Source organism: Limanda limanda, chromosome 21 (genome assembly GCF_963576545.1).
Source record: "Limanda limanda chromosome 21, fLimLim1.1, whole genome shotgun sequence".
NCBI classification, from domain to species: Eukaryota; Metazoa; Chordata; class Actinopteri; order Pleuronectiformes; family Pleuronectidae; genus Limanda; species Limanda limanda.
Window position 1 is genome coordinate 7,729,230 of NC_083656.1, and position 24,196 is coordinate 7,753,425.

The window sequence follows — 24,196 nt, forward strand, 5'->3', positions numbered from 1 at the left end:
TAGAAAATATGTAGAATGTAGAATTTAAACCATACAATACTACATAAGACATATAGATGTTCATGTAGTAATACAAAGAATACACTTTATTTATATAGAACTTTTTGAGTTTACAGAGTCCTTTGACAGCAAATCAAGAAAAGTAAGAGAAATATCAATGTGACAAGGATGATGTGATGTTTTCTTTTAAGACCAGGTTAGCTCAGTTTCTCCTCTGGCTGCTCATAAGTCCAAAGAAGCTCCTTCATCATCTATCCTCCTCCTCAGAACCTGCAACATTAGATAAAAACACACCAGAACATTGATGATGGGCTGAAATAATCAGTCAGAGAGAGATCAGCAGTTTCCTCACCTACTTCACTTCCATGTTGATGGCTGATGAGAGAAGACAAAAGCTTATGTGAGATGCATGAAGTGATAAACACAAGATCTAAATTATTTTCGGTGTTTCATCGTGTTTTTTTTATTGAACTAACCTTCCCAAGAGGAAGGGAACACTACGGCTCCATCCACAGACGCACCTCGGATCAGCTCAGCCAGCCAGGACACCTCCGCTGGGTCATCAACAAAAACCTCCTCTGGTTCATCGACGCACAACTCAAACTCTGCCACAGTCAACACAAACACAACCATAACTTCAGCTGCAATTACTGTTCAATCTAATCCCAAGAAAACAAAATGCTGAGCAGCTGAATAACATGGAGACATTGGAACATGTTTGTCCTCTGAGGTGACCTGTGAAATACTCTTCATCTTCCTCCTCCTCCTCTTTGGACCAGGCCGTGCTTGTTCCCGCTGCAGCGCTGCAGTCAGACATGGAGGACGTGAGGTTGTCGGTTTGAAGCCGCTGTCTCAGGCCTGCTGTGTCACAGATGTAGGCCTCGTTGTAGAAGCGACTGGCTGCACATATACAAGATACATTTTTTTTATATAGACCCAGACAGTTTAAAATAAAATGAAAAATGCATCTTTGAATTATGATTATGTAAGTATAATTTGAATATCTGTTGAGAGGATTCCAAGTCCAAATTGTGATGAGTCTGAAATAGTGATAGTTAGTTTGCAGTAATTTATATTGCATCAACCTGTTTTTGAATACGAAGGCTGTCCCCTTAAGAACATGCACCACAAACAGAAGTCACTGAGTTTGTAGGATTCACCCACTGACCCTCCATGTCCTCCAGCTGCTGCATGTAGCTGACTGCGTCTCTGGTGTCGATGTGCCGCCGGTGACTGTCGGTCAGGTGCCTCAGGACGTGTTTGGAGTGGAAGGCAGAGTGAGTGTAATACACCAGCTCAGGGAGACACAGAGACCCGACAGCAGAAACTTCAAACCGTCTTCCCTGGAGAGCAAGAGAAAGGATAGGCTCAAACACTAGGTGGAGGTGATGTTCTGTAGATGGCAATACGTTTATGTAAGTTAAGGTATGTATGTAGTGTTTTTAGGGCCACAACCTGGAAAGTGAAGCGGTCAATGTTGGTCCAAGAAAGATCGTATAACAGACACAGTTTCCCTTCCACCTCCTTCAGAAAAACAAATCTAATCAGTTCACATTTATTAAATAATCCAACTCACAAGTAAATTGTTTCAGAAAGTAAAGATATTTCTTAACATTCACAAGTCAAAACAAGTCAAAGGCATTGAGGAGGACCCACCTCGTAAATATGGACTCCTTTCACCACCACCCCAAGAAGGATGGAACTTCTCCGCTCTCTTTTATTCTGAAGGGATTGAAGAACACAAGGAATTTATAACAGAGGGAGCAGCAGAGAATAGGAACTTCAGTTAAATATGCACAATAATTGATTAAAAACTAAAGATTAGATATAAGCGACTAGATTAGAGATGTAAGCAGCTTTACAAAGGGATAATCACTGTGGTATTATCTCTATTAATCTTCAGATTTAAGTTGCTCCAAATTCACACCAACAGTGTCTTCCATCCTGTATTTTGATGAATGTACAAACCTCTGAAACTGAAACACATCCTCTCAACCCTCTGATATGATGTTGTGTGTCTGCTTCTTTACAGGTTAAATATTTCAGGTGTTTTCCTCCGCTCTGAATTGAATCACTGGCTGTGTCTGGTTTCAGTCTGACCTGTCTCATCCTGTAGAAGGTGACCGGTCCGTCCTGCAGGCTGCCGGCCTCTTTGATAAACTGCAGCGTGGCCTGGCTGCGTGTCACACCTCTCAGGTCACCGTGCAGCGCAGGGCAGTGCTGGAGCAGGTAGTCTCGCCCTCGACGTTTAATCAGCTGAAATCAAAAGAATTACGTCACATACACACACAATAAATGAATATGATTTCAAAGGTTGTGGTCACTCTTCATTTGTTAGTCTATTTTTTACCCAGGAGGGGAAGTAATCTTCAGGAAGGAAGTAACATCTTTCCTCCTCTCCTTCATTCCCATATCTCTGCTCCAGATCTCCAACTTCTGCCTGAAGAGCAGAAGCTGCGAGTTGGAAGAACAGAGCTTCCTGCTGGCGGCTCTGTGAGCGCAGCACCTTCTGCCTCAGCTCGGTGTAGTAGAGCTGCTGCACTTTGCTGCTCCTGAAACGACCAATCAGGGTACTCAAATCACAAATGTTTTCTTAGTTAAGTGGAAGTCTGGGAGCTTTATAATTGTTCAGAAAATGATGCTGATGGGAGACCAACTTACAATATCAGCTGCCCATTCTCTATATAATACTGCACCCTCAGAAATACGATGAATGGGACCTGAAAATGTTCAGAACAGAGTCAAAGAGGAATATCTTATTTAAATGCTTTTTAAGGTGGAGTTAAGATTTGAAGACACAAAGAAAATTCCTGCAAAGACCCGATGTTCGTTAAATTGTACGAAAACAATTAAAACTCACTGTTATCGAGCTTCTGTTCCATCTTGTGCCAAAGTACTTGCTCAATTTCAGGCCCAAATCAAGAAAGAGATATTCATTATCTATGAAAAGCATATAATGCATCAAGTCCAAAGATTGTTTTGTGCAGAGTTTATTAAATACATTTGAAACAATCAATGTCAAATAACTCCCACAGGCTAATGAGGAGTTTCTGCCCCCTTCAGTGCGAGCTTCCTCCCTACGCTGCAGCATTCCACAGTGAATGAAGTGAAAACATTTTCACACGACCTCCCGCGCATGTGACACCATCGCTGACCTCTGAGAACAGCCAGGCCGAAGATGTAGAGATCAGTGACGCCGAGCTGCTTCAAAACGCTGTTCAACACCTCCTGGGCTCTGGCTTTCACCTGGAAAACACCACAGTTACACTGTAATAATAAGGGTGACACAAGAGCTACGTGATAAGACGTTTGGTTAATTATAAGGTAATCCGACATGGAGAGCCCTTGTTCTTTTATTATTTTAAGGATTTTTCATTTCTTAAACCATCCTCACTTTAAAAAGCAGACTTCTGTCATCAAGAAAACTTCAAGATCACTTGACATTTTTCTGTCCTAAATACTTTGGAAAAACATTTTTCAGTTTTTGCATAAGAATAATTTACTTTAAGCAAAGCCAAATGCAACTAAATTAAATGCCAATGTCTCAACACTGGCAGTGAAGAAAAGCCTTTAAGTGGTTGAGATATATGAACATATTTAATTCCAAGTGATGCATTAGGTTGAAAGAGAATAAAACAAACCAATAAACAGACTTAGGAACGACTCACTGTGACGGTACAGTCCAGGTGCTGCTTGTTGGGGAGGAGGATGCACACTCGTCGCTTCTGTTTCGTCCTCATTGTCACAGGAGCTTCTGTTGCTGATCTCAGTCCTGCTTATATCTCCCCTCCTGTCCTTCAGTGGGATAAACACACACATCAACCCGCCCTCCACGGCCTGACGTGTTCTGACACAAATCAAACAGTAAATAGTAATGCTATAAATAAAGTTAATCTGTGAAGTGTAGAGCTGAAGCAATTTCTTGTCAGTAAGATTATCAATTAATATTTTTTTCAAGCACAAATACCACATTCAACGCTCTGGTGTCAGTTTTTCAAATGTGAGCATTGCCGCTCTTCTTTGTTTTATAATAATATACAGCATGAGAATATAAAGTTGGAAAAGTAGTGGGCACTTTAGATTCATCATCTAATACCATCAGGGTCTGATCGCTCCAAGATTTCATTCTGTAGCAGGACAACAGCCTCAGAGAATAATTATGGGGGGTTCACTATCATAGTCGTACCTTAAAAATTTGTGATCAGATGCACCGAGGATAAAACATGTTATATGAAGTGAACTGATTAAAAACTAAAGATAACTATTCATGTCACCCTCACTCTAATGTTCTGTGCTTAAAATCTTTGCACAGAACATTAAACATACAATACTGGGTTTTGGAATAATGCACCTTTGCCTCAATTTGACCTTTCAAAAGCACATTTATTTGTTATTCAAGCCCAGCTCCTAAATCGTAAGGTTAGAGGAACATAATTATGCAATGTTCAGGAAAAAATTTACTATAGAATAATCCACAAAATGATAGTGAACAGTAAAATAATTATTGTAGTAAGTATGGTGTGCTGGTGCCGTGCAAGGTGCTGCTTCAAAACAGACAAACCTAAACCATACCTAAACATTTACTGCCCCCCCATCTCCCCCAAGATAAAACAACAGACAAGAGACCATTGTTAATCTATCATTAATTTATTCAAAAACCATATTGAATAATGCCAATTGTGCTATGCTTTGAGGAAGCAAGAACAAAAAGAAAAGTGACATTTGTTTTTAGTAGCTGGTGATTCTTCTTTTAGTAACCACAGGTTCTCTGCACTTGTGTGTGTATATTTTTTCTTTTCAAGTTACAACCCACCTTTTTGAATTCTACACGAAAGAACCTTTTTAACATGCACAAAAAACACAACAAAAAAAAGAAACACAACCAAAGAAACACTACAGTGCATTAAAAAGGCACCTGCTCCCCAGATACAGGCATGATTTTTTTTAATTCTACAAAATTTGTACATAGTAGTTGCAGTGGGATGTTGTTAATGCAGCTTCAGTCTCAACAACCCCCACGAGCAGTTCATAAAAACTATATCATATCTGTACAGACTCTATGGAGTTTCCTACAAGATCACACAAACCCTTCAGGGGACAGATGATACATTCAAGAGGTAACACATTTTTTTAGCTTCTACACAAACACCTATTATGCTCTTCAACATAATTCAAACACTAGACTGTAAAATACAATTCCCAGTTTACGTGGAGTTCACATTGAAGAGTCGATGATTAGAAGGCGACCAGAGGAAACATGCAGTACAGTCTGTTTAGTGGTTTTGTCCTGGCGGTGGCGTCCCCTCAGTGTGTGTGTTGGGGGGGTGGGACGTTACAGATTGTGGGCTCAGAGAAGCTTTACATGTCAGAGAGTTTCAGCTGAGTACTCTGATCGCATTCCCACTTAAAAATCACATACTTTTCTCTTCTTCCACATGCTACCGGTGTAATTTATCAATCTGCAAACAAGTACATATTTTTCTAGTCGCAGGTTATTTCAAACACAAATTCAAACTGCATGAAAATATGCAGTTTAACATTAAATATAGCTGTAAGCTGGGAAGATTTAAATTAATTTTACAACTCTTGGTATAAATATTAATTTATATCAGACACCCAATTCTTCTTATTTTTATTTTATTGCCCAGACAGATGGAGAATGTTGAATTCAAACATTCACAATGTCTTCACATTGAGTTTTGGGTCAGTAGTTCCTAGACTTGTAACGATGATTCGTCAGACGTCCTCCGACCTTCGAACACACGCCCTCCTCCCTTTCTTATCAGCTGCTGTCAGCCTTGCATGACACTCCTCCACCAACGTATATTAAACCTTTATGCTCAGGATGTAGAAGTTAACACATAAGACAAGAGTCCTGTTGTGTAACAGACTTATTTTTCATTATAACCTAAAACTACTGCAGCGAAATGCATGGCTTTATTTTGGTAGTCACCCCCGCCATGGAGGTTATGGAATAGCTCCAGCCAGTTTATTTGTTTGTTTGTTTGTTTGTCAGCAGAAAGCCACCAAAACTATTGCAAAAAGTTAGAGGAAGGACGGGACACGGGACAGGAAAGAAGAAAAAATTTGGGGCAGATCTGGACAAAACGGCAGATCCAGGAATCATTTCCCATCTTTCTTTCACCAAGCAAGCTAATGAATACAATGCTTTTTTATCATTACTTATTTTTGGGGACTGACATCTATGATTGTGTATAATTTGGTGCAGCCTGATATGGTTTAAGGGAACTGTGGGGCCTTGGAGGAGGTATACACTTGAGTATTCTTGTTGAGGTGTGTTTTAAATTTTCATCATCAACGTCTTTTTTAATCCCGGCATGCCTGACACAATTCTTTCTGACATGCATTTTAGAAAAAAAAGAAAAAACTTAAATTATCAGAATCTACTTACAAATAGTTTTAAGTTTAACTATATATTTTACAATATAAATTTGAGAAAGTTGAACAAACGTGCTGAACATCTGAAAATAAACTGTTGAGGAAATTGTTTTACTGCTTGTCATAGCAGTCTGTGTTAAAAAGTAAACAACTCAAAGTACAGTACAACAACAACACTATCACATCCTCACTAATAACTAACTCTCAAAGACCTGACCTATTGTTCAAACGGGCACTTACAATTGTCTGAGTGAAATTGCTCTCTCGGCAGAAGTTCGTCCCTGAAAATCACGACCAAAGAGTTTCTGAGCTGCGGTTCAATGCAAGTGGATGTGATGGCTGGTATCAAGTATTTTAAGAGCTGTGTGATGTAACATTCATTGAAAAGTGAAAAGAAATGTGTTGCACAAACACAAAAACCATTCGTCATCAAAACTCAAGATGAAATGTGGAACTGAATGCACTTAGATATTAGTTGGTTGAATGCACTTAAATATGGATACTCGTGATCTTAGGCTTCAACTACCCAGGACTTTGAACAGGTACATTTTGTATTTGCCAGGTAAATATTTGTAAATAGTTGAATTGGTTTTGCAGCTTATTGTTTTGATATCTTAAAACTGTGAAATATGACTTGAATATACGTAGGATTAGATTTGTACAAATATTTGAGTGAATGAAAATTTGCATATGTTCGCATTTAGCAGGGATCTTATATCTCCCAGGGTTCAGCAAATCTCTCTATTTAAGTTCCCTATATTACTAATGCCGCCAGAGTGCATGTATTTAAATGCACTATAAACAAGAGACATCTCTCTCGTGCCCTATGTACAGGAATTTACTTTCAAGACGTTATCGATCTACATTTCATTTTCTACTGTATGATAGCGGAGTGCACTGCAGATAATACAGCTTTAAAACAAACAAAAAAGTTAACATAAAAACATCGTCGTTGTTGTTCGTTACGTTCACTATTATTTTTATGCATATTTTGCTTGTTAACTTGTGTTGACGAAAGGCAGCTTGTTTTATTCAGATTGCTGTAAAAGTGTTTGTTTACTATCCTGCTGTATATTTTCTGATGGTTTAAAATTCTGATAGTATTAAAACCTCTTCACATCACTGGCAACGTTCATGAAGATGCGGATCGTACCGAGACGTACCTCTTCAAAGTAACGACACATGTTGTGTTTCATCAGCTGCACAGTTCCAAGACAGGGAGTCACAGACAAACAAAAAAAAAAAGGGAAGACTGGCTTCAAGTCTCTTCCAGCTAACGGCTAACAGTTAGCGGCTTTTGCGTGAAGGCACTTCCTGGTAAAGCGTTCCACAGAGTAGCACCTGGGATTGTTTTTGAAGTAACCAGTAGAAGCCCTTTAGTGGAAGGAGCCTGGGGTCTGAGCTGGGCCGGTGGTCTTGGTCACAGCAGCGTGAACCCTAAGATGTAATGCAGGAGTTTGTTCCGATTGGCCTGAGGTAGAAAGGTGCTGGTCAGCTCCAGAGCTGTCACCTTGTTCTCTCTTCTCTCCTTCAAGACCTACACAGGGAGAACAACCGGAGGAACAAGTTTAATCCAGCTGGAAAAACCTGAACGGCTTCACTAGCACTAGTCACAAAAACAACAACCATGTAGCGCATCTTACTTTTGCCTTTAATTCAACAAACACTTACCCCGAGGTCTTTGAATGTCCTCACTGTGTTTTTTACAAGGTAATGAGTTGCACTTTCACCTGAAATAGAAAAAATATATTATAGACATTCTAATATACTGTATTTACAAGAGCTCATTAAAGAAATCACATTTGTAAATCAATGGGAGCTGCTTCTATTCATATTAAAGAGCATAAGTGCCAACCCTTTTACATCTTGTTTAAATTGTAAAAATAAAACGCATAAAATACATAGGCAGTGCCTTTTACTTCTTTATTTCAAATAGGAGTAGAAAGTATTTCAGTGTTACCATAAGCAGCCACTCCTCTCTCTGTGCGTGTGAGCAGGTATCTGAAAAGCCTCTGGGTGTATTCGGACTCAGCCATGGGCTGACTCAGACTGTGGACAAAGATGGCCGCCCCACTGTAGGCCTCCAGCACTGGGCTGACCAGCCGCTGGAGGAAGACGAAGAACTCCTGGTGCTCTGCGGAGAGGCTCACCTGGTTGACAGAAAGAAAAACAAACAAACAGCCAATGTCAGTGATTGGAGGCTGTAGAAAATAAACAGTGTAAGTTATTAATGTGCCATGGTGTTGATACAATTGGATTCAGTTTGTATCTCTTATTCAGACCTTGAGGTAGCGATCTCTCTGTTCCTCTCCAAAGTCACTGTCCTCATCCTCCTCGTCACTTCTCCAGGACAGAGGCTCTGGAAACTTCTTGGACCAAGGTTCCTCTGTGGGGCTGGGGCTCAACTCCTCCTGTTCCTCCTGACAAACACAAATACATGTTAAGACTATCTGGACCACCGAAGCAGCTCTTCCCAAGACGTTAACACTGACTCAACTTCCATGTAGTATCACAGTAATTTGGCGGTTTTTAAACTGACTTCTGCTACGTAGAGAACTCCATACTGGATCAGCCGTGTGACTGCATCATGGAAAACCTGGTATATCGTCTGACAGGGCTGTGGTGAGAATAAGAGACAGGGAGCAAGGTGGAAAACATTTAGATTTACTATGTGTTTAAAATGAACATAATTTTATCAAATCTGATATCAAACAGTGAAACCTTCGGACCTAAATTTCTAACTTGACAGACTGATCATGTAGAGTTTGCATTGTCTACAAAAACGTGGAACTTACCGGTGCCACCGTCACCTCGTACGTGAGGAAGTGGGAGAGCCCGGCAGCCTTGCGGATGAGTCTCTCCTGACTGAGAGGGAGGCTACAGGGACCACCGGACGGCTGATCCGACTCAGACTCAACCAGCTCTCGCTGCAGGGCCAGGATGCTACAGGCTGCAGACAAATGAGGACAGAGATTTTAGGAGGGGGAAAATTTACCCATCAAGCACTGGAAAGCCTAACAAGGTATTTTTAAGACTCCTGAAGCTTGATGACAAAGATCAGTGATACACTAGAGTAAACATAGCACAAGAATTATCAACTTCCTAGCTCGACGTACCAATAATTGCATCAGGAATGAAGACGTGGAAAAGGCCGTTGCTGTAGAAGTTGAGCTCGAAAAGCGCTGGTACACTTTGGCTGGGTGCGATCGTGAACTCGCCATTGCGATTTGCGCTACTGGTCACGTTGACACAATTTCCAAGGAGGTGGAGGGCGCGCATCACCACGTCCTCCGAGTTCCCCGAAAAGCCCAGGTCAAAGTCCCGGGAGAGGATCTCCTCCTTCATGTTGAAGAAGTCTTCCACCAGCTTCGACAGCACCACCCCCTGGAGAGAAGACAAAGAAAAACACATGCTCCAAAAATTTGAAAACAAAAACAGGGATAAACCAAGATTGGAACAATAAAGAACTACAACTGGCGTAAGTTTGTTTTATGCAGCAGAAAAACTAAATCCACTGTCAGCTTATTACATCAGTGTGCCTGCAGAGGGCAGAAGCTCACCACTAAAGTACAGAGGGGGTTGGTGTGCAGGCAGGAAGAGCAGATCTCTTACTACCATGCAGGGGTAATGTGACATTTGGATCACCTTGGGGTAATGGAGGAAGCATGCAAACAAGAAAAGAGAGAGGGGAATTGGCAGTGGTGGGGTTGTTTCAGGGGACAGAGGGGAAATGAAAGGCAACCACTTACCTGTCTGTGTCTGTACAGCAGCAGACAGGCCACGATGTGGGTAGACATGATTGCTGACGACTTATTAGCCGCTGTGAGGTAGAAACAAAGACAAATTATTAGCAACACACAACACAAATATATTATCAAAGCAGAGATGATTGCAACTGTCATGAAACTGGAAGGAAGATGCTTGAGCTCCAATGTCAATAAATCATGATAAATACATAAAACTTTATTCACAATTTATGTTAATCAATCAATCAATATGACAGATCCCAGGTTCTTACAAATATTTTACACATCATAATAATTAGGAAATTGTTTCTGCTCACTGGTTTAACAGACCATAATAAAATATGCCATGAACTAGATAAGTTATAGATATTAGTAGGAATGAAACACATGTGAGAGTGTGTGAGGACGAGGGGTTACTATTGGTCATCTTGAGTTTAGTACAGGTTTGGGGGGAGTACAACATTTGTGAGCACTGGTACTGCATTCCTCCCCTCTTCTGCCTCTCTTTCCTCCCCTTCATCCCATTGGCTAAAAACAACATGCCATCCAGCTGGGGACTCTGTGATTGGATGAGGACAGGGTGGGGGGGGGAAATGCAGCTGGGGGGAACCGGTTTCCGTAGTGCTACCCTAGAGCAAAACGCCGGGAATGATGTGAAGTGAATGTACTGATGCAGCGCTGTGTTGGATTTCAATTAAAAGGGAGGGGGTATAATGGATAGCGTTTCATGAGAGCTGCTTTTGCTCCAGTTAGCAGGTGCACCTTTATCACAAGATGAGGAGGAGAGCCCTGCACTTAGACGTGATGGGAGCAGTGCCTCCTAAAGCACGAACCATTGGCTAAATTTGGCCTCCTGGCGTGTTTATGATGACTCATGACCTCTGGTCATTTACAAATATTATAGACAGTCAGCTTCATATTAAGGAATAATAATATCAGAAGCTGTGTTGTTGTGGATTTCTTACTGAAGAGGACGTGCTTGGCCAGGTTGTTAATAAGTTGCCGTCTTAAGATGTCATCGGGCAGCTCCCTGTTCATCTGCTGCTCCTCCTGCCCCTGGAACAGCTGAGCATCAGGCCTTAAAGAATAATGGTAGCAAAAAACATGTAAAAATACAGGTCGACAATGATTTTAGTATTTCTGATTGATATGATACACAGATTTACCACAAAATGTATAGCCCTGTAGTCCTATGGCAGCTCATTCAACTCAGTTTCATTCTCTCTTGTTTAACAAGGTGTTATAAAATAAACTGCGGAAAGTTTGGATCATATTGAAAACCACCATAAACACTACGGTAACTTACTTGATGACCACATATATACAATGTTTAATTAATAGTTTAGACTGAGACTGCAAAAACCTTGATTAGTGCTTTTAAATAAACACAAAGCGAAGAAACAGATTCCTTGCAAAATGTAATTATTATTTCATCATTAATCTCCTCTTTGTTTCCTGGCTAATTGGGATGGGACAATGCTGTACATGTGGATACAATATTTGACTGTCAGAGTTGCTATGAATGTGCACAACTGTCAGCATACACTTCTACTCATCCTGGGATAATGTGATAATAATTCAGTTACTGACTGTGGGTCAGAGAAGGTTAAAAGTTTGAAGAACAGAGTTAAACCTGACAGTATATGAGTTGGATCTATGTCACCACAGTGAAGAGGAAGTACTTAGGGGGACAGGATTGTGGTGGCATCTATGTCACTTCTTCAGAATGTAAACAGCTATAATGTGTGGAGGCAAACAGCAGCAAGAAATGAAGTGTGGAAAACCTATTAATCAAGATGAGACACAGGGAAAATAGCTGGGGTGACTGACATTATATAACAAAAGCTTCTTATTACGAGGGGACACGGCTGAACTCAAGTGACGCATTCCGATCAACTCGAGTGCTGAGCTCAGATGTCAGATAACAGACCCTGCTGCGAAGAAGCAGGAGGGAGAAGTCAAGTGGAGACGAGGGGTCATAATGTTACAGGTGGGACTGTGGGACTCCTCTAGAGCAGGAACACTGGGTGGATAAAGATGTCAGCGGTCTGGAGTGTGGCTACACTTACTGTGCAGAAATAATGATGGGCATCAAGGTGTGTTCCATGGACTCTGGGGCTGGAATATGGCGGTTTCTCTGGCTAGCCAGGTATTCCTTTATTTGACACACAAAAGGAGAATTAAAAAAAATCCATATGACACCAATAACAGAGCTTTTCATTATCTAGCAATAAATGCGGCAATGATAAAAGTATTTATATTTGTTAAAAGCTGAACCTGCAATCAATCACCTTCAAAGAGAACGGCTGGTTGAAGTCAACCCGCACACAGCCGTAGTTCTTCCTCAGCATCCGGAACACTCCACACGCTATTCCCCACAAGCTCTCATTCTTCTTGGGCTTGCCCTGCAGGGATTGACGAGTTCATACAGGAGCAGTTCAAACTTTGAAATACTCTGTCTCAAAACAAAACGCTCTTGTTTCAAGAACAATCTTTATTTTCCTTGATTTCCCCCCCAGCTCACAATTCCAAAAGCCATATCAAATGTATTTATGGTGAGTGTGTTTTTTAACGACTTAGTAAAACCTTAGAAATAACCGTAACATCCAGGCACTTACCAGCTGCTCACTATTGTAGTTGCCCTCCAGGATGCGGTCGTAGGAAATCCCAACCGGCACCACCAGTACGTCAGGTATGGACCCGCTCCACAGTGCATCTACCACAAGGGACAGCATGCCTGCACGTGCTGTGGACGGCTTACCGCTGCGAGAGCGCGTCCCCTCCAGGTAGACCTCCAAAAACTGCTGCTGACGCAACAACTCCTCTGTGTACTGAGGGAAGATGGATGACACGTGCAAGTGAGAAGGGTGGGATGACGTTGAATGAGAAATGGTGGCACTGACTAGATGTTGGAAGTGAGACAAATGTTATAAAACGCTGGGAAGCTGTAAAAGACAGTTTGTGCAAAAACCTTCTTCATAGAGAAACAACATTGACTCCATCACAAGTTGGAGGTGAAGCAAAATAAAAGCTGTGCAGCTGTTGTATATCCAAGATAAAAATGAGTGGAGGTCAACAGCTTGACCCACCCCCAACCCCCACTCTCATCAACACATTGCAGGGAACTGAGCATGTGCCAAAGAAGACATGTTGTCCATCGGTCTCCTGTGTACTGTATGTACACAGCTGTCTCTCGCCATGTAGAAACTTTTAAGAGCAGAGGCTTTTTCCTGAAATAGACTCTAGGCTGTGGCATTTGGAATAAGCTTGGAAGAGGACTGATATCCAGGTTTAGCTTGCACTTGACTAGAGCAACCAGAGTTAGAGCTGCACGTGCCTTTTTAATTGCCTGTGCTTCTGGCTGAGGAGAAGTTTGCCTCATTATATTTATGTACACAGGGATGCCAGCTTATAATGACTTAACAATGCTAGTAACAGTAATCCTGGGATCCTGAATTTGGATCGTTCGTGCGTGTCTCGTGCTGCGAGTGATCAGGTCCTAAAAATTTGTGATGAGTGTTGGTGCTTTTGGTAAAGTGAGTGCAGGTCAGCAGAGCTAGTGAAAAAGAGCAGCATATTTCCACTAAATAAGTAAGAGTAAGAGTGGAAAAATTAGATAAAGACTCTTGGGACTTACTGCAGTTAGGAGTGATCGGTACAATATGTCTTTCTTTCCATCTCCCGTCTCCTCCATTCTCCGCCGGATGAAGAATCCTCCCAGTTTACGGATCAGAGTGCTGGGGGAAAATATATATATATATTTTTTTCCTCTCCTGTAGCCTGTCAGTTTAATACTTCCACTGCCCTAAGGAGGAATTCCTCCTGTCTTCGTTTTAATTCTGTTCTGTACGATTTGAAGCAGGTTAGAAAAAACAAGGTTTATATCATATTATTTAATATCGCAATATAAAATCAGACACCAGCCTTCATGGGTCTTTTACCTGAGAATGGGGATGCTCAGGTTGTTTCCTGCTGCTATATGAGGAGCTTTGATGTTGTGACAGAACAGGATCAAGGTGATGAGCAGGTAGTCGATGTGGGATTTGTGAACAGGGAGGAAGACCATGGGCACATTTTGCTGGAATGATAAAGAAACATGATTTTTCACATAAAAACAGACTATTTCTCATTGCGGACAGAACATCTACAGATAATGGATAAGTGAGAGAAAATCCAACTTCATATGCAATCATTACTACTAACCTCTGTAGCAGCTTTCTTGACCATTTCCAGCTGACCTTTGTGGATCTGTATGCTCCAGAAGAAACCGTTGAATAGCCTCAGGAGAACCCAGCCTGTCAGCCTGAACGAAGTGAAGATGTAGAAGAGAGTTCAAGATTTCGCAGTAATGTGAATTTGACTGCAGTCCAATCAATGACTGTACATCGGAGTAGCTGAGGGAAGATTTCGGTTGTAGATGTACCTGATGAAGGCCGGTGAAACGTTGGCCACCATCTCCTGGAGGAAGGCCCTGGCCTTCTGCTTCACTTTGCTAACAGCTTTAGGCTCCTGCCCAGGTTGGCTCGCTGTAGCCTCCAATTCTGTGGCTACCTGCAGAATCGCAGTCTCCACCCTGGAATCACAAGAAGCAGAACTCAAATATAAGGATCCATCTTCTAGACTACAAACACTCCCAATAGGTTTTTTTTTCAAAAAACAGCTACCACAAGTATACTTTAACATGCATGTTGACCCCTACCTGCTGTTGTTGAGCACATTGTCCACCACGTTCCTGGTGAACATTTCCTTGTTCACGTCTCTCTCCATCACAAACAACACATAACTCAGCCTGCGCGCCAACCAGCCCCGCTGTCTGCGAAACACAAACACACACACACAACGGTGAACACAAAGGAGGATGTAAAGAAGAGTTTGCATCCTGAAATAAACTGTGTGAAGATACATAGCTTTGTGTAGAAAAGTTGATTTAGAATCCGTAAACACTCACACATACATCTATTTGTCTCATGCATGCACAAACACACACGTAACAGAGGGTCTTATTTAACAGCTCGCAATTGACCATTAGCCTGTTAAAAACTAAACTGACTATTTGATTACATAGATTTCCTGGTAATTTAACACATTTTCTGCAGCCAGTGAGTAGCTCAAACTGACATATCCATTACATGCAGCCTTCACAACAATGACGGTGGCTGTGTTAAGGTCAGTTCACTTAATACTGACAAAATTCACAATACTAACTTATCCATTATGAGTTCAGCCCATCCTGACTCTGGGATGTTTCAGTTCACATGCTAATGTGAAAAATGCTAAAAACTAGATTCCCTTGCAATTTGATGCACAATGACAAAAACAGTACTTGGGGGGGGGGAAGCAAGATGTTTAAATTCAAACCAATCTCATGTTTTTATAGTTTTGGAGTTGAGGTTTTTTGAAGTATTAAAGTTGAAGTATTTTGTATTTTGCAGATTAAGCTCCGGCAGTGGATGCATGCGTCCGGTGTCCACTGACGAAAACTCTTTCAATTATTCATCCCTCTGTCTTTCCACTGCTCCACAGATCAGTTCACCCGACTTTTCATACGAAGGTTGTTAGGAAGACCAGTGTCTGTAATGTATTCACTGTACTATCAGTGTTTCCCCTAGGTTTACAGGTTTGGGGGGGGACAGACACGGACACAAAAACTTAAAGGAATCATGATGTTAATGTCTTTCTTTTAATGATTTTGATCTGTACATTGGATTTCTGACCGGCGCTGACAGGCTATTCTGTGATGCTCAGACGTCATCTGTTTGTCCAGTTTGTCCTTTCTGTAGGACTGGCAGGGAGACACTATAAATGGCCGGGTCTGGTTTCCTCTCACAACTGCCTGTTTATGCTGTCTACGTATTCGACAGAACATTCCTAAAACCAGTGGTGTATAAAGTACTTGAAAGCCATACTTGAGTAAAAGTACAGATATCTTACTTGAAAGTGACTGGTTAAAGTCACCCGTCAGAAAATGACTTGAGTAAAAGTCTTAGCGTTGCTCATATTAAATGTACTTAAGTATCAAAAGTATCTGGTGTTGAAATGTACTTAAGTATCAAAAGTAAAAGTACAAGTACCAAAATAAAAAATGCTAAGTGCTTTTTATAGTAGGCCTATACAGACACAAAATAACCCAAAATTGTTCAGTTCATGATTTATATCTTTTATTATATTTATTTATATAATGTATAATTTTGCAAATTTTGAACCCGAGATGCTGAGGTTAAAATAGTATTGGACAAGTGCATCTGAACTTCTAGCGACAACAAAGAATCAACACAACAGAATAAACAAGTGCCTCTTGATTCTACCTAAGAACACTAATAGACCTGCCACTAATAGACCAAATGAACATTTTGTGTCTATTAGCTGTATTTTGTAACTGCCTGGATGTTTACCTGACTGTAATCCTGCCCGCCAGCTTGTCCACACATCTACATGTAAGCCTGTTTATTTATCATTAGACTATATTCACTGAATGGGCCTGTGTTTGTGTTTGCATTTGAAATACACCTGTAGGGTCTCTTGCCTGTAGGGATGACAAAGTGAAGACACAACCCTGCTTGAGGTTGTATACATTAGCCAGTTTGTACAATACATATATAAAGACTCAACAGCTTCTAAGTTGTGTCTAGTTAGCACAAAGGGCGACTAAGGATTGGAATTGGCAATATATAGATATATAATATCTTTGCAAAAATTATATTGGCATTATAGTGAGTGGAAAACTGGGCCTGATTACCCAGGGTTCCATTTGGCAAGGTCCATTAAAAAACCTGAATTGTGTGCATGAATATGCAGTAGTTAATGACACAGTGTTTGTTTTTGATTGTGTTGGCTGAAAGTCGTTTTTGCGTTTGCTTATATAATTGGTTGTGTTGTTTGTTTTTCCATCTCAACTTGTTTTAAATCTGTTTGTTTTGTTTACGTGGACGTGTAAGACTAAGTAGACACGGCCAACCAATGATAGTCTATTTGCCAACAGTTTTTGTTTAAACCAACTACTTCCAATATTTTCTTTAAGAAAAGTTAACCACTTGCTGCTTCGAGCTATGTACTTATGTGCAGATGTTGACACGAAGCAGGAAAGGGAAAACGAATGTGAATCGAAAAAAGAATACCTTCAAAAAATTATGTAAAGTCACCTAATGGAAGCTCTCAAAAAGCAAATTAATTTGCCTGAATAATAATCCTTACAATTTCAATAGGGCCTCACGTCTGTCAGTGCCTGTCAGTGCTCGGGCCCTAATAATAAAGACTGAACCGAGCTCCTGCAGGAGCGAGAAGGCGAGAGAGAGGTGCGCCGGGTGTAAAGGTGCACGTTGCGCCAACCTCCGCTGCTCAAGTAACGAGCCAGTTTTGAGAATGTAAGAAGTAGAAAGTACAGATATTTGTGCTCAAATGTAGCAAGTAAAAGTTAAAAGTCGTCAGGAAAAATAAATACTCAAGTAAAGTACAGATATGTGAAAAATCTACTTAAATACAGTAACGAAGTATTTCTACTTTGTTACTTCCCACCACTGCCTAAAACCAAAAAGAAAACTGAAATAATCCCCTATTCATTCTCTATGAACTGTAATTTATCTATCTATCTATCTATCTGGCTATCTATTTATTTATGCATTCATGCATATATGTATGTATGTAATGTATGTATTTACTGACTTCCATAAGTAACCTGGATTGCCGGATTCCGGAAACATTTTTGGATCAGGTACCTATGTTTATTGCGTCTATACGAAGCCCTGTCACGAAAACACGGAAACGCTGGAGCGGAGTGGTTGAAATCGCTGTAAAGACGTTATGGAGCATGCCATAGCACTGACTATACAGGAGGAGCTTCACCTCTTGCTCTTGTTGCAAAGGCACAATTAAGGGGCCATCCGAACCAAAGACAAAAGGCAAAGAGTCAACCAGCTGGTCATGAAGTTCACGGTGCAAAATACACTGGAAAGGAAGGGATACCATGACAGCGTTGATTTAGTATTGTTTACCTTGTGTGGGTCTCATTAATGTAGATGACATTACGCAATCCCAGAGATGGAATACTCGGGTTGAACAGCTTCTCCTGTGACAGAACCGAAAGTGATTATCAATAAAACAGATACTTGAAGTGTCAACAAGGCTTCAGTGAATTAACTTAATGAATAACTACTGGCATATTCAATCTGATTTACTTGTCTTGGAAGAGTTCTTGGCTCATTATACAGTTTAACAACCTGGGACCATTAATGGAACTACTTGCGAAGTCACATGTAGTCTGGTCTTGTTTTGCTTTGTTATATTGATAGACAGTCATTATTTTGCTCACTAGGATATGTCCTCTGATCATATGGATATTATGGAAACAACCACACAGATTAAAAAATATAGAAAAATGTGATATTAAGCTTAGTGCAGTTTGGAGTTAGAATAGAAATGTGTTAGGCAAACACACACACACATCTATAATAATTTAAAAAAAGAAATCCAATTAAGAAAGTATAAAAATAAATAAATATGTACCAACCAGCAGTAAAAATACCAATGCAAAAAATGCAAATGAGGACTCAGTGTCCTCCGGTGCCAATTCTGTCTAATCTGCCACTATTTAAAAGCTTTATAGACACAGGGGTTTATTCATTTCTAAATTGCTTCAGTCTTCTGCAAGGGACTTTAAACCTCCTACCACAATATGGGATGTGTCATTACCAATCTTATTGGCTTGTCATAGTGTTGCCTGCTCATAAACATTCTGCAGGGATCTGTGCTCTTATATGCCAGTAATGTTTGGTTTTCAACTGCACAGAGAAGTTACCAAACCAAGCTGTGGTACCCGACTGAATTAAGCTCTCTAGGACTTCCTGATAAAAAGGAAGTCCTAGGTTGCTTTTTTTTCCGTCAACCCCCTGTACTCTCAAACAGTGTTAACAAAATGTATTGTTGATGTATTGAACATTCCCCAGGTAATGAGTCAAGAAACACTTCCCTACAATCAATTAATTCAGGATAAAGACTTTCGTGTCTGTTTAGTCGATGTGTGCAGTTGAATTACTCTGCACTCCACTATACTGCATATTAATCCCTTTTTTCTCAGTCATAAAAATTCACACCAAACAATAAACTGAAGTTGACCAAGTCGAGATAATAAATTGACGTTGGGAGTTAATTATCTGTGGTGTAACATTACCCAGCTCTGTGGTGTACAGGAGTGGCAGCAGCGGCCGACAAAGGGCCTCTTTCTGTTCAGCAGGCCCTCCTTCCACGTGCTGGTAACACAGCGCAGGACTGAGGGGCTGGTACTGCGGTCCTAGGAACACAAAATCATTAAGGATATTCTATGTATCATTTACAATGCGGGGGCTAGATTCAACACCTAATCTGATAAGATGTTCAGAGCTTATCCTGTGATGGCGCTAAGAAGATAAATCGGTGGCTTACTGAGTCATCGTTGGGATGCTTCCAGCGGTTGCACCACTGCTCTCCATTGTTGACCTGCAGCAACAAGCCATCTGACAGCTCCATGTTCTCCGCTGTCTTTGCTCTCCCTGCAGGTCACACAGCACTAGCTGGCAAGCTGGTGAAGACACAGGGATATCATGGGGTTACATTGACATTATTGTAATACAGAAATCACTCCAGGCAATCTTGAACCGCAGGTATATTCATTTAACACCTAATGCGAATTCAGAGCGTTCAACTCCGAGACTACTTTTGGAATTTGCAAATTACCTACACCTCCTATTAGCCTTAGTCACAAGTGCTGTTTGAACCTAATTTAATTTTGAGAAAAATTTGCATTTAGCAATTCAGATTTCAGAAAGTTTTAATTGTATTGTGCATGCAGCTCTCCAAAAGCTCCGACCTCTGCCGCCAGATGCCACCAGCCTCATTTCATCAATAAATTCAGAGAAACATCCAGGAGCTAAAAAGAAATGTGGCTCCCTCCCACACGATGCACAACCACCCTGCGACTATGAGGTGACTACAGTTGGACACGATTTTCCACATAGGTGAGGTTTACATTGTTAACCTAAGCATCCCCACACACACTTTGGATGGTATTTACAGGCGGGTCTGAGTGCTTCAAATAACCGACAAGGATGCGCAGCAGAAATAAGTAACACACCCCCAACACCTCAGCGACCTTTGTGACACTGGGCGGCAGCTGCCTATTATGTAACTCAACTCAACCTTTTGCTTCTCCAGCGCATCATTCATTCAAGTCTTAATTTGTGTCACACATGTGCGAGTGAGTCATAAATACCAGAATGCATCACTTCACAATAGGGTTAAAGTCTTTTTTTCCATTTAAGTTCACGTGGCATAATTTATTTATTCGTAGTATTTTTTTGTGGTGACGTTCTGAAGATTAAAAACACTGTAAAATACAACTTTAGGATATCATGTGACCTGGAGTTAACACACAAACAGCACACATGTTGTCCTACAGTATGCTGCTGATTGTCCTGCTAAGCCTTTGTTAAGCTGGGGATGTGCCGTATCTGGGCCCCAAATACCTACAAACACAATAAAACACTGATGTTGTTGTCAGTTGCTCCGCTGTCTTTTTTTATGTCTAGTTCTAAGCAGGTGAATGATGTGGTCACTGCACTGGGAGATACACACGGCTTTTGGTCCAACATAGAAAAAGTCCCAGGGCTTTTGTCAAAAGACTTGTCTGATGCCCAGTACATCAATGACAACAAACCATAACCAACACATCCATATCTTTAACATAGCATCTGTAATGTGAACCTGTGAACTGTCTCGACACATCCTCTACATCACTGAATTCACAGGTTGCACAAAGGGAATCCTGGACCTTGTTTTTAATCTGTATCTCAGGTTCTTTCTGATTAAATCAAATTGAGGTTTTCCAAAAACTCAGGGTAGGAGCAAACCAGGTTGTTGGAAAGCAAAAAACACTCAAACTTCAGAGAACGTTTTTGATATGGTGTGAATGTGAACATCAAATACTCACATTAAAAGAGCTTGATACACATGTAAGGAAATGGCTGGAAACATGGTGAGCATTTAGTTGCTGTCATGTGGTGTGAAATCAAGTGCTACAAACAACTATTTGCACATCAATGACAAAATACAACACGCAAAGCCGACGGCGACAAGATCAAAGTGCAAAAAGCAACTCGAGAGCACTCAAAAAGCGGCCGTCATTGTCCCTCATTCATTGGTAAATAGGTTAGTGAGTCATTTTATGAATGAAGGCTCTCATACCCAACATTTTACAATATGTGCAACCTGAGGGAAGGTGCATCCTCATGTGTTGGCGAATAATAAGGTGAAGGGAGACGACAGACATGCATCCCTCTAGGGGAAAATGTTCCAGCAGGGAGCGAACGCCTTTTGAACCATTGTCCTCTGGTGGTGCTGTGGTGGGAATAGGTGATATGCACACGGATTATAAAGTCCAAAGGGGTGAATGACCGGGAGTACTCCACTCGATGGGGTGATTTAGTTCGAAATAATGAGCTGTTTGGGATTAGGTAACAGATGAAGGAAGTCTTAACAGAGCAATAAAGTTTGCATTGAAGTAAATAAACTGGCTCGTGGAAAGCAATACAAATAGGAATCAGAGCAAATTTTGACTTTTCTAGTCTTCACATAAAATGTGTGTGAAATCCATCTTATCACCAAGAGTCATATTAAATTTTAGGAATATGTCAGCACAATCTGAATTGCTTGTCTTTTTTTGGAGTGCATCATTATAACCTCTGAAGTTTGGGCAATATCGGCAAATAGCCCCTTGTCAGCTAGATAGCTGCTTCCAATAATACTTGTGGAGCACACAGAAAATATCCAATAATATAGCCTGCTGATGTAGGCTTGGCTCTTCTTTGCAGACATTTTATCGTGCTATTAACTTTACGATCAAGCAAGACAAACAAAGAAAAGAGAAGTAATAGAGCTGGGCCAAAAATGACATCATGATAAAAATCTGTTTATGTTGATAATTGTCTCGATCAATGTCACTTTATCATCTATCTTTAAAGGCTCATTATTGCTACTGAATGAAGGTTGTGGTTTTAAACTCTTCTTGGTGGAGAGAGAACGACAGACAGGTGATACAGGAAAACGTTTTACTACTGTGAGGTAGATCAGACGTGTGCTGAACAACATATTGATATATATTGGACTTAAGTAATATTGTTTTTTATGGTTTAATTGTGATAATTATTGATTGTTGCCTGGTACTCTTTGATTGTCCATAGCCCTCATAACAAAAATGGCACAATCCACTGTTAATCTCAATATGCTGGAGAGAGAGAGAGAGAGAGAGCAGTAATCATGTTTAAAGCTGGCTCACGCTGACCCAGACGCTTTATAATTTTCCCTTTTTAGACCAACACTAACACTCCTGTTCATACGGTTTCCAGGATTGGGTTAATCCGTGTCACAAGCCGCAAGCTGTCTGCAACAAGCAGGTCAAGCAGGAGAGTGGGTGACAGATGGGCTGTGCAGATACAGTGTGGATCAGGGGGGTGGGGGGTGGGGAGACAACAATGGCCCAGGACAGGCAGGGCAGGGCAGCCTGGTGTCTGGCCGGGCTGCAGAGGGGGGACACGCCGCTGTCAGCTCTGAATAAGACCGGATCCTCGAGTTATGGATGGGTCCCGTCACCGCGGGGCTCGCACCTCGTTGACCAACCACGTCTCCCGGCACGTTGCACATGGCGTGCCGCCGACAGGCAGTCCATTCAACCCGGTGCGAGGCTCACATGTCAGCGGTTCATTCCCTTTTCTATCCCGGGATCAAACGTAGCAAGTCAAGGTTAATAAAAACACACCGTCAGGGGGTCCCTTTAAACTCCCGGCTAATGCTGAGGTTAACCGGCTAACGCCACGGTAAACCGGTTAAATCCCCCTCGGTGTGGTTAAGCCGCTACCGGTGGCTAACGTTCCTCCCGGGGGACGTCGAGCAGCTAAAGCGGGGGGTGCTGTTGTCGTTTCCCGGGGACAATGACCGCGGCGCCTCGGTGACAGGTACCGATGGGTTAGCTTTAGCCCGCTAGCCAGCCGGTGGTCTCCGGGGAGGGCGACACCACCACACTCACCTTCAATGCCGCGTTCCGCTGGCTCATATCTCACAAATATCCCCGGTTGACTGAACCGCACAAGCAGCGTGGAGCTCCCCGGTGTGCTGGTCGCGTTGGCCCGGCTCTGCTCGGCACGGACCGGCTCAGCTCGGCTCAGCTCCGACAGATCAAGATGCGACGAGACCAAGAAGAAGAAGAAGAAGAAGAAGCAGCAGCCACCAAGCACACGGCGAGGGTGCAGTTCCGCCAGCGACCAGAGGGGGCAGCGTTCTGCGTGTTGTTTTTGCTTCATCAGCTGTGACGCCAGATTTATGTTCAGGGGTTGAACTGTGAGGATTAGAGCTCCAAGTGTATTTATATCATTCCAGCCATAACAGCTTCAGATGTAACCATCCACTCCTACATTCGTTCATTTATATCTATTATTTTTATTTATTTAATTCATCGACCAAACAAAACAATTTAAAGGTTCAGTATGTGTAATTTAATGGTGAAGTTGCATATTGAAGAAGAATACCCCTCACAACACCTTCCAAGCAGGAAGGAGAACCTGTAGTAGCCTTCAGGTGTCATTGAAACTCAAAAGGTTTCTAATTTGTCCAGTTTAGACGACTGGTGGGGGAAAAGGTGGCCTCCGTAGAGAGGTCTCGCTCCTGATGTGAATATAAAGTATTATAATATAAAGGGCCCATTTTAGGGTAAAGAAGACAACAATTCGTATGGTTAAACACTAGTGAAAACATCACCAGGATTATTTTATATTCAGTTTCTGCCAAAAGACCCTGTTCCTCTTTAAATGCAACCACAAAAGCTCACATCTCAAATGAAAAGGAGCAGAAAGAAGTACAATCTTGTTTAACCTGCCCCTCATTCACAAGACATTCATTTACAAAACAAATAATTAAATAAAATTAAAGATTTAAAAATCTGCAGGCCAACTAAGCAGCTCACATCCCTCTGTTAGTTCCTGAGTTACAATTCATGTTATACAATTCAAAGAATCTCACATAAGATTTATCTG

At 41.4% G+C, this 24,196-nt stretch overlaps 2 protein-coding genes across 2 annotated transcripts; both read right to left on the minus strand.

Annotated features, from left to right (window-relative positions):
• Positions 1 to 352: 352 nt before the first annotated feature.
• Positions 353 to 7,583, minus strand: LOC133028220 (FERM domain-containing protein 6-like). Its single transcript, XM_061095413.1, has 13 exons — positions 7,553 to 7,583; positions 3,669 to 3,772; positions 3,156 to 3,246; positions 2,861 to 2,940; positions 2,662 to 2,720; positions 2,351 to 2,552; positions 2,101 to 2,256; positions 1,657 to 1,722; positions 1,456 to 1,524; positions 1,169 to 1,343; positions 736 to 900; positions 477 to 641; positions 353 to 375 (listed from the first exon to the last, which is right to left on the minus strand). The coding sequence occupies exons 1-13, from the start codon at positions 7,581 to 7,583 to the stop codon at positions 353 to 355; spliced, it is 1,386 nt and encodes a 461-aa protein (XP_060951396.1).
• Positions 4,629 to 23,404, minus strand: gpam (glycerol-3-phosphate acyltransferase, mitochondrial). Its single transcript, XM_061094493.1, has 21 exons — positions 23,194 to 23,404; positions 19,560 to 19,695; positions 19,309 to 19,428; positions 18,134 to 18,207; positions 14,845 to 14,958; positions 14,569 to 14,718; positions 14,349 to 14,448; positions 14,087 to 14,223; positions 13,783 to 13,882; positions 12,764 to 12,976; positions 12,437 to 12,550; positions 12,215 to 12,300; positions 11,111 to 11,223; positions 10,149 to 10,219; positions 9,516 to 9,783; positions 9,195 to 9,349; positions 8,939 to 9,016; positions 8,682 to 8,819; positions 8,360 to 8,549; positions 8,071 to 8,129; positions 4,629 to 7,936 (listed from the first exon to the last, which is right to left on the minus strand). Exons 2-21 carry the CDS (start codon positions 19,641 to 19,643, stop codon positions 7,820 to 7,822), a joined length of 2,481 nt encoding a protein of 826 aa, XP_060950476.1. The 5' UTR covers positions 19,644 to 19,695; positions 23,194 to 23,404; the 3' UTR covers positions 4,629 to 7,819.
• Between the last annotated feature and the right edge of the window lie 792 nt (positions 23,405 to 24,196).